Below are 12,439 nucleotides of genomic sequence, written 5' to 3' on the forward strand. Positions count from 1 at the left end.
ATTGGGTCAAAAGCATGTTTCCATTCCTTAAATTTAAAGCTTCGTTTTATGTTGTTGTTACAAATTGTAACATACGTGAAAATGTAAAACCATGTAAAAAAATGTGTAATTGTTACTCTTCTTTCATAAGTTCATTGTTACAAAAGAACTCATTTGAATGCGTATGTCAACACAATACATTTTATATTTACAATTCATGTACACAACTAGGAAATCTAATGACATGGATATTTCCTATAACCATATTGTAGTTGTAGACGCCAACATTTGTGAATGACAAAAGAAACATGAATCAACCATAAAAGGACATCATAATACTTCACATTCAACCGTGATCTTGTCAGAAAAGTGACGAGTCCTATATGCCTTTTTTTGTTAGAGACAACTTGAGTATTTGTACATACGCGACACATCATAATTGTATACATTTATTTTATGAAAACAAGGAGAAATGAAAGTTTATATTCATACGTAATATTTAACTCCACTATTGAATTTTTTTAATTTGTAATAGAGAAATCAATATGTAAATAGATGTTATTATCATCTTCAAAGGTCAAATATGACCTATGATACCAAAAACATAACATTGTCATGTAATACATGTGAACGTGAGTAGCAACTCTTGATGTTCAAGAACTTTACTAATGGATGTTGCACACTATGATTGTGAGAAAAAATTGTGCAAGGATTGGGTTTGGGCGAACATGTGTGGAAAGTATAGTTGAATCAAAGGCAAAGTATGATACTCAAACTCCCTAGGGCAAAGTTTCCATAGAGAGAGAGAAAGGCAAGATCGTGGTGAAGAGATTAAGGATTGAGAGATGATATTGGTGATGTTAGGAGAATAATAACATATGAAAAGAAAGCGGGCCCCATGCAAGCGTACCTAATAAACTTATATCCGCCTTCTCCTAAAAATTATTCCAATTTCAAGCCACAAGAAACAAATTTCCTACAAATTTTTCAGTTTGCACTCCTTAGAAACTTGGAAATCAATCTCTTTAACCCTTCCCCATGATCAAAAGGCCTCGATAGAATTGTTTGAGCAAATATTTCTATTAACAAAACGTAAATACCATCATTGGATTTTGTTGAATAATATTACTAAGGGATGTCTCAAAATTTTGAAGAACTTTTTATTGTAAGAGTGCATCGTATTTAGAGAAATATGTACCTTCAATTAAAAACATTAGTTGATAGTCAAATAACCAAGCCCACAACACACAAAACCAAATTATTTAAGGCGATATATTGAATAAGGTGAATGCAAATTACTCTGAACTCAAAGTTTGTCGAATGCTAGCATTGTGATGCCTTCCTCATGGGATTTGCGGTTGCGTTTCCCCAAGGTCCATTTCTATGCAAGAAAACGAAAATGCTTCCTTGCACACTCTTCATTAGCCAGAAGCTACTCGCGTAACAGTTCAGAAGGCAGTTGTGGTAGCATACGAGAGCATGGTAAACAACAACATAACAATGTGGTTGATTGTTATGTTCCGGTTCAACTTCCGACAGGTATTAGATCTCGATGAAAACCAAGTGCCACCGATATGTTCTTGTCAAGGCAGAGCTTCCTATGCGACAAACAAATTGGGGGAGCGTGTGGGCGGAGCTGAAGCGGGACGATCCTTTTGAGCACACGTGTCTTCTCACGGCTCAAAAATACACGTACATGTGTGTGCGCACACACAAATGTGTCCGCCCACGAAGGCACATGGAAATAGGGGACGCTAAAAAAATAATGCATGTGTCTAGTGCTTCGTCTCGGGGTCATCGTACAAGGCCTTTTGTTTCTCTATAGAGCCTCCATCTGGCCCCTTCCCGACCTCCTCCTCGTCCATAGAAAAGAGTAGTGAGGAGCATAATACGTAATGTACTCGAATGCATTGGCAAACAATCTTTTTCATACGAATGAAAACGAATGCGTATGTTAGTATAACATTATTATCTTTTATTTTATTTTATTACACTTTTTACCTTAAAAAAAATTTACCTTATAATAAATAATGAATACAAAAGATTAACCATACTTCGAGGGTGTTTACCATACTCGAATGACTGGAACCCATTCTCGAATGCGAATGCGCGTACGGTATGTATGGTTCATACTATGGTGCACACTGCATAGTATGAACCATTCGCGTAAGAAAAACACCCTGAATGATAAATACCATACTTTTGGATTAACTATTTATTATGAGGTAAATAAGCCTAAAAAATGAAAAAAAAAACATTTAAAAAATGAGAAAAAGGAAGAATGTTTGAATAACATTCGCATTCGTTTTCCAACGTAGGAAAACGAATGTTAAACGAAGACGAATTTTACGTACTATGCCTGAGCATTGAGGACTCAGGAGAGTGCTTTAAGAAAGAAGAAGAAGAAGAAGAAGAAGAAGAAGAAGAAGAAGAAGAGACCCTACATTTCTTTAATGCTATAACCGTTAATACCTAACCCCACCCAAAACCCAAAATCTTCTTCTTCTTCTTCTTCTTCTTCTTCAGAGAGAGAAAGAGAATCATTCCTTCTTCTACTTCAGAAAAAAGGAGAAAAAGAATGAAGTACTACTCATGACTCTGTTTTCTCTCTCTCTCTCTCTCTCTCTCTCTCTCTCTCTCTCTCTCTCTTACTTACACACACACACACTCTCTCACTCACGTGTTGGTCTCTCTCTCTTCCCCACCCCCCCAAATTCTGTCTCTTTACACCTCTTTTTGTCTTTTTTCTTACACAGCTCTCAGCTGTGCCAATGAATCATGCTATCAAATCCGTGCTTACAGGTTATCCATCCTCTCTCTCTCTCTCTCTCTCTCTCTCAGCCTTCTTCTCAAGCAATTATACAGTTGCAATTAAACAGTTGCTATTCAGGCAGATATGTATTTATAGTTCTGCTACTGATGTTCGTTACTCTCCAGGCTCAACTTCAAAATCACTGCTTCAAGAATTTACATGTTTTCGGAAGTATGCTGCTATGAAGCCAGTTTATGTGCTTTACATATACTCAACAAAAGCAAATGTCATTTCATGATGATTTGCCACCTGAGGTTTCCTTTACAAAAAATATAATACACAATCGATAGCCTGATTAAAAAGTCGTTCTCTTCAGATGATACTATAATACATTTAAAAGCAGATGCTGGGGTTGTATCCTGCTAGAGGTACGTGATATTGTCCAATCTTTTGTGTATATATGCTGTACATATATACATATATTTGGGACACAGATGCATGCCAGCATAGATGCTAATGCCCATTATTTTTTAATGCCAAAATCATGGCAGCAGCTATGAGGGAATCATGGATTTTAACTGCGAGAGTCACTATATTGCTGATGATAATGAATCTGACATCAGAAACCAGTGGATCGATGCACCGACAACCAAACTACTCTAAAATCGATAAGAATTTCAGTAGTTATAAGATGCTACAAACGTTGGACCGGAGAAAGCTCCTAACCTGCCATGATCCCAATCCTTATCTTCTTGTCTCTCATAATGTTTCTGGCCCACTTGCTGATAGACAGACTGTGACAGTGACTGTGAGTGGAGTCATTATACCTAGTGAGTTGGATTGGATAGCAGTGGTATCTCCATCAACCTCTGAGTATCTCTCTCTCTCTCTCTAAATGTGTCTATTTCTATGAATTTTCAATTTTTAAAGGGGAGTTTTTTTTCTGTATAGTCGTACATAAATTTCATAATGATGCACTACATGCCCATTCATCTTCTAATAGTAGCTCTTGTAGAAACAAAGCTTCTTAGCTTCAAAACGATGAAGGCAAGTTTGCCTTAAAATTCAATGTCCAGCCAATCATGCCACATGTGTACACTGTTGATAAATTTTCTAGTATTTTCCCCATTTCAGATTTATCAAGTATAGGTGCTGATTTCCACATCCATTCATGTTTGGCCCATCATCTCTACATACTTTTCATGGAGTAAATATTGATGCATATAAATATTTTTAAAAGATTTTGTAGGAAAATATAAAATGACCAGTAAAGATAGAAACACCAACATATTACTATTGAGACCTTTACCATTAATTTGGCTCAAGTTGAGACAATTCTAGGGTTTATTGGATGTTAATACAAAACACAGGTATAAGAATATGGTTATCTTTTGTATGTAGCATGAGTACATGCATACAAGATGAAGGGTTGTACACGGAAACAGGAGACCTTGCTTCCTTGCCCTTGTTATGCCATTATCCGCTAAAGGTGAAAATTATCCCTGATTATTATTACCCTTCATGTTTTTGTATTCATAAGTTTTTCCATATTGCACACATAAATATCTTCTTCTTCTTCTTCTTCTTTCCCTCTTTGCAGTTTCAATTCTTGAAGGATGATCCTACTTACATGAAGTGTTCAACGCAAAAGTGTTCAAAACGTATTCTAGGAGTTTGTGTGGCGAGGTCTTGTAGTGGGTCTCTCACGTTCGACATCATTAACATTAGGACTGACATTAAATTTGTCTTCTTCACCGGCGGATTTCATGCCCCTTGTGTACTTGCTTATTCTTCTCCACTTTCATTTGCCAATCCTAACCAACCACTCTATGGTCACCTGTCACTAGTTGATTCTAGTGGAATGACTGTAAGGTCCTCATCTAAATAATTTCTTTGCTTGCATGGGTGATAAGAACGATAGGAAATAACAATTTTATTACTTTGCATGGGCGATAAGGACAATAAGAATTAAAAAGGTCTTGACTTTTATGGTGATAAGTAGGATAAAAATACTAAATTCTTCATTTTCACTTTGATTAATAAGTCGAAAAAAGAATAATGTCAAAAAATGATCATGTAACAGGATGGCGCTTGTAATTCTTTCTAAGAAACATCTTTCAATTTTTATCTTCTGCAGATGAGACTTACTTGGGTGAGTGCAAAATCAGATCCACAAACTGTGAGATTTGCCAAAGGAAAGTCTGCTCTGGCCATCGTCTCAACATTCAATCAAAGTGATATGTGTGGTGTGTAATGAAAATGCCTTTTGTTTAATTGGTGCATTGTGGGGAGGACATGTGCATGGGGATATGTGTTTTGCGAGAGTTTATTATCTTAGGTTGGTAACAGTGATGATGCTTCAGGCCATTTCATATCAGATTGTTGAAGTGAATACATGAAGATGTAAACTAAAAGCAATTGTTTTGTATGATCCTAACTCAGATGGAAATTTTCATGTCAGAGAAATATATTATTATGTATTCAGTGAGATATTTGAACCTATCTGTCTCTCATACATTGATTTCTTTATATCCTGATAGATGAAATTCCGGGGCCAGCTTCAAATCTTGGTTGGCACAGCCCTGGATTTATACATTCTGCTATTTTGACTGGATTGTCTCCATCAATGAGCTATTCATATGAATATGGCAGGTCTGTCTTAAGGTTCATCTATGCACTATGATTGAACATTGCTTAGTAACTCCTATAATTCAAGGTTCAATATGCCTCAGATTAGGTTATACACTTTCTTTCTTTTTTGTAATCAACCATGATTTTTTATCATATCACATATCCATTCAGTTAGATTTTTATTTGTTAGTAATCAAGCTGGATGGAGCTCAATTCAGAAGATGAAGACACCACCTGCTTCAGGTTCATCAGAACTGAATTTTATTGCCTTTGGTGATATGGGCAAGGCTCCTCGTGACCATTCAAATGGCCATTATATTCAAGTAAAGTTTTCTATTTTTTTATTGAGTGAAAAATATTGCAAAAGATAAACCACAGTTCGAGCACATAAAGAGAATATTTTTAGTCTCGTGATGTTCCTATCTTGTTACATTTTCAATGGAGTGATAGTGAACTTTCTATGCCCTCAAAGAAAATTCATGAAATACTATAATGTGCCAAATGTTTCCTTTTTAAATGTTTGTAGCCAGGATCCTTGAACGTTAGTAGTGCTATCTTGAGGGAAGTGGCATCTGGAAAGGTGGATTTGATTCTGCACATTGGGGACATATCTTATGCGACAGGATTTCTAGCTGAATGGGACCAATTTTTGGACATAATCACACCAATTGCTTCGAACATTCCGTACATGACTGCCATTGGGAATCATGAAAGGTAAAATAAAATAAGCATTTCTCCATTTGACTATGCAATTTGTATATTTCCCTCGTTTAATTTTCTTTTAGAAATGTGGTTTAATAGCAGCAACTCAAAGAACATAAGCACTGTTGAGACATCAATCTTCTCAAATTATTTTTAAGTTAGCTAATTCAGTGGCTTCTAAACTGAAAATTATAATTGATTCCTCTATTTTAATGAATGATTAGATAAATATATATGGATAATCCTGGAATAGATATGAAACTATAAAGGACCTTTGATAGTCTTATAAAGGATCATTTTGTTCTTTTCCTGTTATAAAGATTGAGCTGAATTTGCAGAGATTTTCCCAAGTCTGGATCCTATTACTCATCTACGGATTCTGGTGGTGAATGTGGTGTTCCATATGAGACTTACTTTCAGATGCCCACCCAAGGGAAAGATAAGCCTTGGTATTCCTTTGAATCTGGCCCAGTGCATTTCACAGTTATGTCTACAGAGCATAACTGGATTGTTGGAAGTGAACAGGTAAGGTAGTACACACTCATACTGATTGATTTCGATGGTTTGGCAGATGTACTAAGCTACTGATATCTGACTTATGACCTTGGGTTGTGTGCCTCAGTACAACTGGATCCAAACTGATTTTGCTTCTGTAGACAGGAAAAGAACACCATGGCTCATATTTTCAGGGTAAATATACATGCATTCTTTCTTAAGTTTTAGTATCCGCATGATTTATTGGAATACGTTGTGGTTGGTCAATGAGATATGTTTTTTTATTGACCAAACCATGGGCTTGCATTCTTATTCCACAGTCATCGACCTCAATATGCGTCATTAAGTGAAAATTTAATTATCAACACATTGCTTCCTGCTGTGGATCCATCATTCTCTGCTGAAGTAGAGCCCCTTCTTCTTGAAGGGCAGGTACTATATATCATACTATCATAATGTTAATGTCTAAACCAGAAGTGTCCTAAAAAAAACTCACTACATATCATATACTCATTATCTCATAATATTGATGTCTGTATACCAGAAGTGTCATAAAAAAACTCATGATCCCACCCACATATACACATGGAGCTTAATACTTGCATTTCTTTTTTGTTTATTTCCCAATTGTAAATCTGCATCAAAGTCTCACACGTCTTATGTTTTTTCAGGTTGATCTAGCCTTGTGGGGTCATGTGCACAATTATGAACGAACCTGTGCTGTCTATCAAGGAAGATGCTCCCTGCTTCCTTTTAGATCTGAGGAGAATGGTGCTGATATATATAAAAGCAACTCTTACAGAGCTCCTGTACATGTCATTGTGGGAATGGGGGGTTTTGAACTTGACAAGTTTGCTGAATCTGTGAGTTCTATATATCTTCTTTCGTATGTCGTTTTTCTCAACTGTGTTCCAAACATGTGGCGGCATGTATAAATTCATATATTTTGCAGCATCAAAACTGGAGTTTATCACGAATTTGCAATTATGGATACGCTAAGATAAATGCAACACCTTATCAGCTTCAGTTTCAGGTGAAAGAAATGTTCCATCGCCCCTTGATATGTAGGATGACTGGGTGGACAGTATTTTGTGGAGATATCCTTACCTGCTTTTGTTATTGTGTGTTTCTCACAGTTGATAACCACCGATGATGGCAGCATTCAAGATTCATTTGTAATTCTCAAGGAATAGGTGGAGAAGCCTCAATTGATCCATCACTCTTTGAAGAGTGTTTCATTTGATTCTCGACGCTATGAATTTCTTTAACCACCTATAACAGATGTAAAACAAACACTCTTCAACCCCAAATGCCCCAAGCGTTCTTTCATCCTCAACCTGATCTAAAGACAATTACGGAATGACAGATGGATCCAATAAAGTGGTTCTCACGGAAAAAGCATGTAAATTTGCTTGACCTATAAACTTCATGTACTGCACATAACATTTGAAATAACGAAGATTCCTTTTAATTAGTGCACTCTACAATAATCTGAAACAAGGAAGAACCATTCAAACTAAGTTACTCAACATTGAATCAATGAGTGCAGAGATACTCTATAACAATCTGAAATAATGAAGATAATGTCAAACCAAAGGAGATTCTATCTATACTTACACCATTCCATTTCCTTTGATTTCAATCAGCGGTTGCATAGTCAACCTTTACTTCAACGACACATTTTCTCAAGTGCATTTCTAAACATATGTTCTTGTAGTAACTTGGCACTTCAAAATAGAGAGGCAGGAGAACATATTCACAATCATGCATGTCTCTGATTGTCCATACACCTGCTATAGTATCAACTATGCATGCGGTTCAATGCAAATTGATAGATCAAGTTAGTCCTATACATCCTCTTCACACACTTTTTGTCCTCTAGAATACACCTTTTTATAAGACAATATTCCCTAATGATGCCAGATTTTACTATGCCCTCATCCCTGACGTATATAAGCATTCCTGAACCCTTCATTTGCCTGATCAAAGTTCCATTGGAAATTCTATAGACTAATCATACAACAGTGTTAATATGAATGAAATCCTTGAGGTTTTTTTAGGGATTATCAACATATGCAAATGCCATCTTGCTTTCTCAGACAATCTTTAGGGCAGCTCTTGTTGACCTTGACCAGTTACTCGTAAGGTCGAGATTGGTTTTGACATATGCAACTGTAGGCATCCATATTCAAAGAAGAGACAAGCAAGCTCCCATGATTCAAGACTCTAAGACTGTACATTATTTTCATAGCACTGCATACTAAATCATTTCTGGGTCTTTCTCAGGTTACATACAGTTAGCATGCATATCAACAACAGTATAGAGGTACACAGTTATTTTTTTCTCAACAGATTTAATGTATATTTCTTGGCCAAGAAAGACTATGAGTGTCTTCCAGATAAGAAGTAATGCACTGAATTTGAAGGGATCCCAACAAGCCTGAATCTTTAGAGCTGTTCAATGTTTCTCAACATGCCCACCTCACAAATATCCAATAGCATAGCAAAATTTATAAGACTATGTTGAGAATATTCTTAACCATATCTATATTGTGAACATTTAGCAATTAGTGCAGTTTATTGAGAGTATATATTGCACAGCGAGATCATTAAACAGTTAATTTCTGCTTTGCCAAAGCTCACGACAGAGCATTTGGCATACATAACTAAAAATGCAATACCATCCTTTTTACAGCAGATCATAAGCAACCTTCATATGCATTCACAGTCCTCGCCCATTTCTCCAGCATTCTCATAGCCATCTTTCAACCAGTCTCAATACTTTCCACTGATTTTTCCAAACTCAAAGATGTTATCACTTTCTGCTACCATTATGTTCTCCCTAAAGATAATGTGAAAAAATGGGAATTCAAATTACTTCAGAATCATCATACTTTATTATAAAGGGAAGATGAAAAATCAGTCGGGCCATCACAAGCTAAATCAGTATCCAATTGTAAAGAATCAAATAGCTGAATACGCTGATGCAATTTTGAGATACTGCATGAGAATTATGACCTTGAAACTCATGTGCTTCATTGACTTCAAAGAGGCAGAAAGATCATCTCCAATACTTTGAAAGGGCCACATGTCCACAATTAATGTCACATAAGACAAAAGGAAGACAACCTTGAACAAACAAGTCAAGAAACTCATAGCTCGTATTATTTAGTTCCATCATTGTTGTATCAGGAGGGATGAATATTTTCTCTTTGCAGTCTAACCATTGATCTTGGTGTTGTTTTTGAAGCTTTCCTTTTTGCTAACCCTTGTCTTACGCACTTTTTAAGAAATGGGAAAATAAGGATTGAACCTGACATTAGTATTTAGCCAGCGAAAGAATTATCCATGTTTATATTAAATACGACCAACTTTTAAAATACTCTAGGAAGGTTATGGCATTTCCATAAATGACCAATTCATCAAATTATCACAAAGAAATTTACAAATATGCATATCCATCTTAGCTGTTCAACATTATTATCTCCTCCAGGATACATGGGCCTCTTTAATCTCTTCATCCTCACCACACCCAACAGCATTATTGTCTTCATCATCTGCCTCATCCATAGTTTCCATGCCCTCCATTTCTACAGCAATCTGCTCATTTACTTCCTCGCTCTCTCCCTCATGATCCTCATCTTTCTCATCACTGGGATATACTCTCCCATATAAAGGTTTCATCCCATAATCATGATTTCCAGTTTTCATGTCTTTACTGTGATCTCCAGTTTTCATAGATTCATATTCATTTTCAATTTTAGTGACCTCATCATCATCTTCTCCTTCAGTTTGCATGCCTCCATCTTCATCCTTGATTTTAGTGTCTTCACCTTCATCTTCAGTTTGCATCCCTCCATCTTCATCTTCAGTTTGTGTGCCTTCATCTTCGTATACTTTCTTTTCCATTTCCAGTACCCTGGACCTCATATCACCATCTGCTTCATCCTCACTTGTATCACTATCAATATCTGCGAAGTCTTTCCTAGATTTCTTGACACACTTGGTTCCCATTCTAATAAGTTCCATGAACCTTTGTTTCACTGAGTGTATCACATCTTTCTCTAACACCTGACCCTTCCTATATCCTTCCCTCAAGAAGATAGTTTGAACATTCCCCTTAATGGACATGTAAAAAATCCCTGGATTTTGCAAAACAGTTATTCCAAGTTTTTGGGGGAGCTTATAATCTTCTCTCAAATGAGCCAATCGATCAACCTGTGTTCTTTTCTCGACAGTTATATGCAAAAATTCATGCACAACAGCAACCGCACGCTTGAATGCCTCGTCGGATTGAAGATCAAGGTCACTCGTATCGTCATATGGCGACCGGTAAGGCAATTCTTGCCATTTCCTCATTTTGATTCGAAAACCCTTCTTTATCTTGAAACCAGGAGGAAGATTAATGGGAAATGAATAAGCCTTTTTTCTCTTCTCTGATTCACAAAGACCACTGGTGGTATCTGGGTTCTGCCGAAAAGCTTCTATCGCGGGTATCGCATATTGAGGATCCCACTCAAGAAGCTTCACACTTGGTGATACTTTACCAACATCCTTCTTTGCAATCACGAGCTTGAAAAGATGTGGATTTGCTTTGATGACTGATTTTTTGAAATCGTCAGGTAAACCCAACTCGTCCTTAACATATCTGATTCGATCAAGCCGAATCCTCCTAGTGCTAGAAAGCATCAAAACCTTTCTTAACCTTTCAGCACACAAATGTGCTCTTTCTTTCTTTATCCTTTGCTCATCTTCTAATAATTGCAATATAGGCTTAGCTAAAGTAACCCATATATTAACCTCTTGTGGGTTTCTATAAATCCTTATGATCCTTGGATATTTCTGAAGAATATCACTCATTTTTTGCGGCTTAACAAGACCCACATATCCTCCTCTTCTGAGCATATATCTGAGAAGCATTTTCTTCTCGGGTTGTTTAAGCAGAAGTCTTATAATACGTTTCATGAGGTTCATTTTCTTCTCATCATCTAATGAATTCTCAAAAGAGGCATCCCTGTGTTTGTTCAAAAGAAGCTTGTTCTTTGTAATTTTGTTATAGACAACATACCTGCACTGAAGAAATGCATGAGGTTGGGAGAATAGCACAAGGTTGGAGGAAGGGGAAGAGGGAGAAGAAGATGCGTTGATGCAGAATTTCTTGACAGATCGAAGGGCCCACATAATAGGATGAATGTAGAATCAACCCAACTCAAAGCTTTTACGGAATGGCGATTTCTATGAAGACACTGTGGAAGAGGACATGGCGCCACTTTTTACTCTGTTTCAATCTCCATGGCCAAGGCTGTGTGTACAGCGCTTAAACCCTGTTGTGATGGAGAGGAAGGGGTTTGGGGGGGGCCAAGGTGTAGATGGTTCATTCACACCTGCAGTTGTATCAACTAGGAGTCACAAACGGTTCAAGCTTCAACCGAGCCGTTAAACCGTTTTAATCAATAACCATTTTAAACATTTAAGTTAAAATAAATAAATAAATAAATAACCATTAATTAAACCATTAAATTAATAAACTATTAAAGTAAAAAAATAAGTTACCCAAAAACCTATAAACCCGAGTTTTAGAACCAAAACGAACCGTTTATCGAAAATCCAAACCAAACCATTAAATTTTTTTGGAACCAATAAACCGTTAAACCATGGCTTAACGGTTCGGTTCAGTTTGAACGGAAACCGTGCCCATTGCTAGGTATGATCACACAAAAACCCAAACATTACATTGAAAATCGGTATATTTGCACAAAAAATCTAACACTATATATCAATAGCTTTCTTCCCTACTCATGTGAGGCCACAACGAGTTCCATAACATGCACACCTCATGTATAAACAAACATATGCTCATTTCAACCCCAAGGATTTCCT

The 12,439-nt window shown here is 36.6% G+C and overlaps 2 protein-coding genes across 4 annotated transcripts; one reads left to right on the top strand and one right to left on the bottom strand.

Annotated features, from left to right (window-relative positions):
- Nucleotides 1–2,896: 2,896 nt before the first annotated feature.
- Nucleotides 2,897–8,033, top strand: LOC147852016 (nucleotide pyrophosphatase/phosphodiesterase-like). Of its 3 annotated transcripts, none has more exons than XM_087333980.1 (14): nt 2,897–3,159; nt 3,283–3,604; nt 4,133–4,220; nt 4,332–4,508; nt 4,869–4,977; nt 5,272–5,383; nt 5,553–5,685; nt 5,889–6,076; nt 6,403–6,589; nt 6,687–6,754; nt 6,880–6,991; nt 7,231–7,422; nt 7,512–7,592; nt 7,696–8,033. In XM_087333980.1, exons 1-14 carry the CDS (start codon nt 3,135–3,137, stop codon nt 7,750–7,752), a joined length of 1,851 nt encoding a protein of 616 aa, XP_087190106.1. In that variant the 5' UTR covers nt 2,897–3,134; the 3' UTR covers nt 7,753–8,033. The 3 variants fall into 3 exon arrangements, with proteins under 3 accessions (XP_087190106.1, XP_087190104.1, XP_087190105.1); XM_087333978.1 differs by having other exon boundaries at nt 2,898–3,159; nt 4,332–4,598; XM_087333979.1 differs by having other exon boundaries at nt 2,898–3,159; nt 3,286–3,604; nt 4,332–4,598.
- A 1,927-nt stretch (nt 8,034–9,960) lies between these two features.
- Nucleotides 9,961–11,888, bottom strand: LOC147852017 (protein ROOT PRIMORDIUM DEFECTIVE 1-like). Its single transcript, XM_087333981.1, has one exon. It carries the CDS (start codon nt 11,738–11,740, stop codon nt 10,040–10,042), a length of 1,701 nt encoding a protein of 566 aa, XP_087190107.1. The 5' UTR covers nt 11,741–11,888; the 3' UTR covers nt 9,961–10,039.
- Between the last annotated feature and the right edge of the window lie 551 nt (nt 11,889–12,439).

Source organism: Azolla caroliniana, unplaced genomic scaffold (assembly GCF_043228905.1).
Source record: "Azolla caroliniana isolate FFs.n. ecotype wild unplaced genomic scaffold, voAzoCaro1.0.p SCAF_18, whole genome shotgun sequence".
Lineage (NCBI taxonomy): Eukaryota > Viridiplantae > Streptophyta > Polypodiopsida > Salviniales > Salviniaceae > Azolla > Azolla caroliniana.

What these genes read in the sequence shown, in the direction of transcription:
- LOC147852017 (XM_087333981.1), bottom strand. Translation starts at nt 11,740, where the DNA reads ATGTGGGCCCTTCGATCTGTCAAGAAATTCTGCATCAACGCATCTTCT.
- LOC147852016 (XM_087333978.1), top strand. Translation starts at nt 3,135, where the DNA reads ATGCTGGGGTTGTATCCTGCTAGAG. An exon ending in TATGCCATTATCCGCTAAAG is followed by an intron (nt 4,221 to 4,331) that starts GTGAAAATTATC and finishes CCCTCTTTGCAG; the next exon opens with TTTCAATTCTTGAAGGATGA. An exon ending in CAATCAAAGTGATATGTGTG is followed by an intron (nt 4,978 to 5,271) that starts GTGTGTAATGAA and finishes ATATCCTGATAG; the next exon opens with ATGAAATTCCGGGGCCAGCT.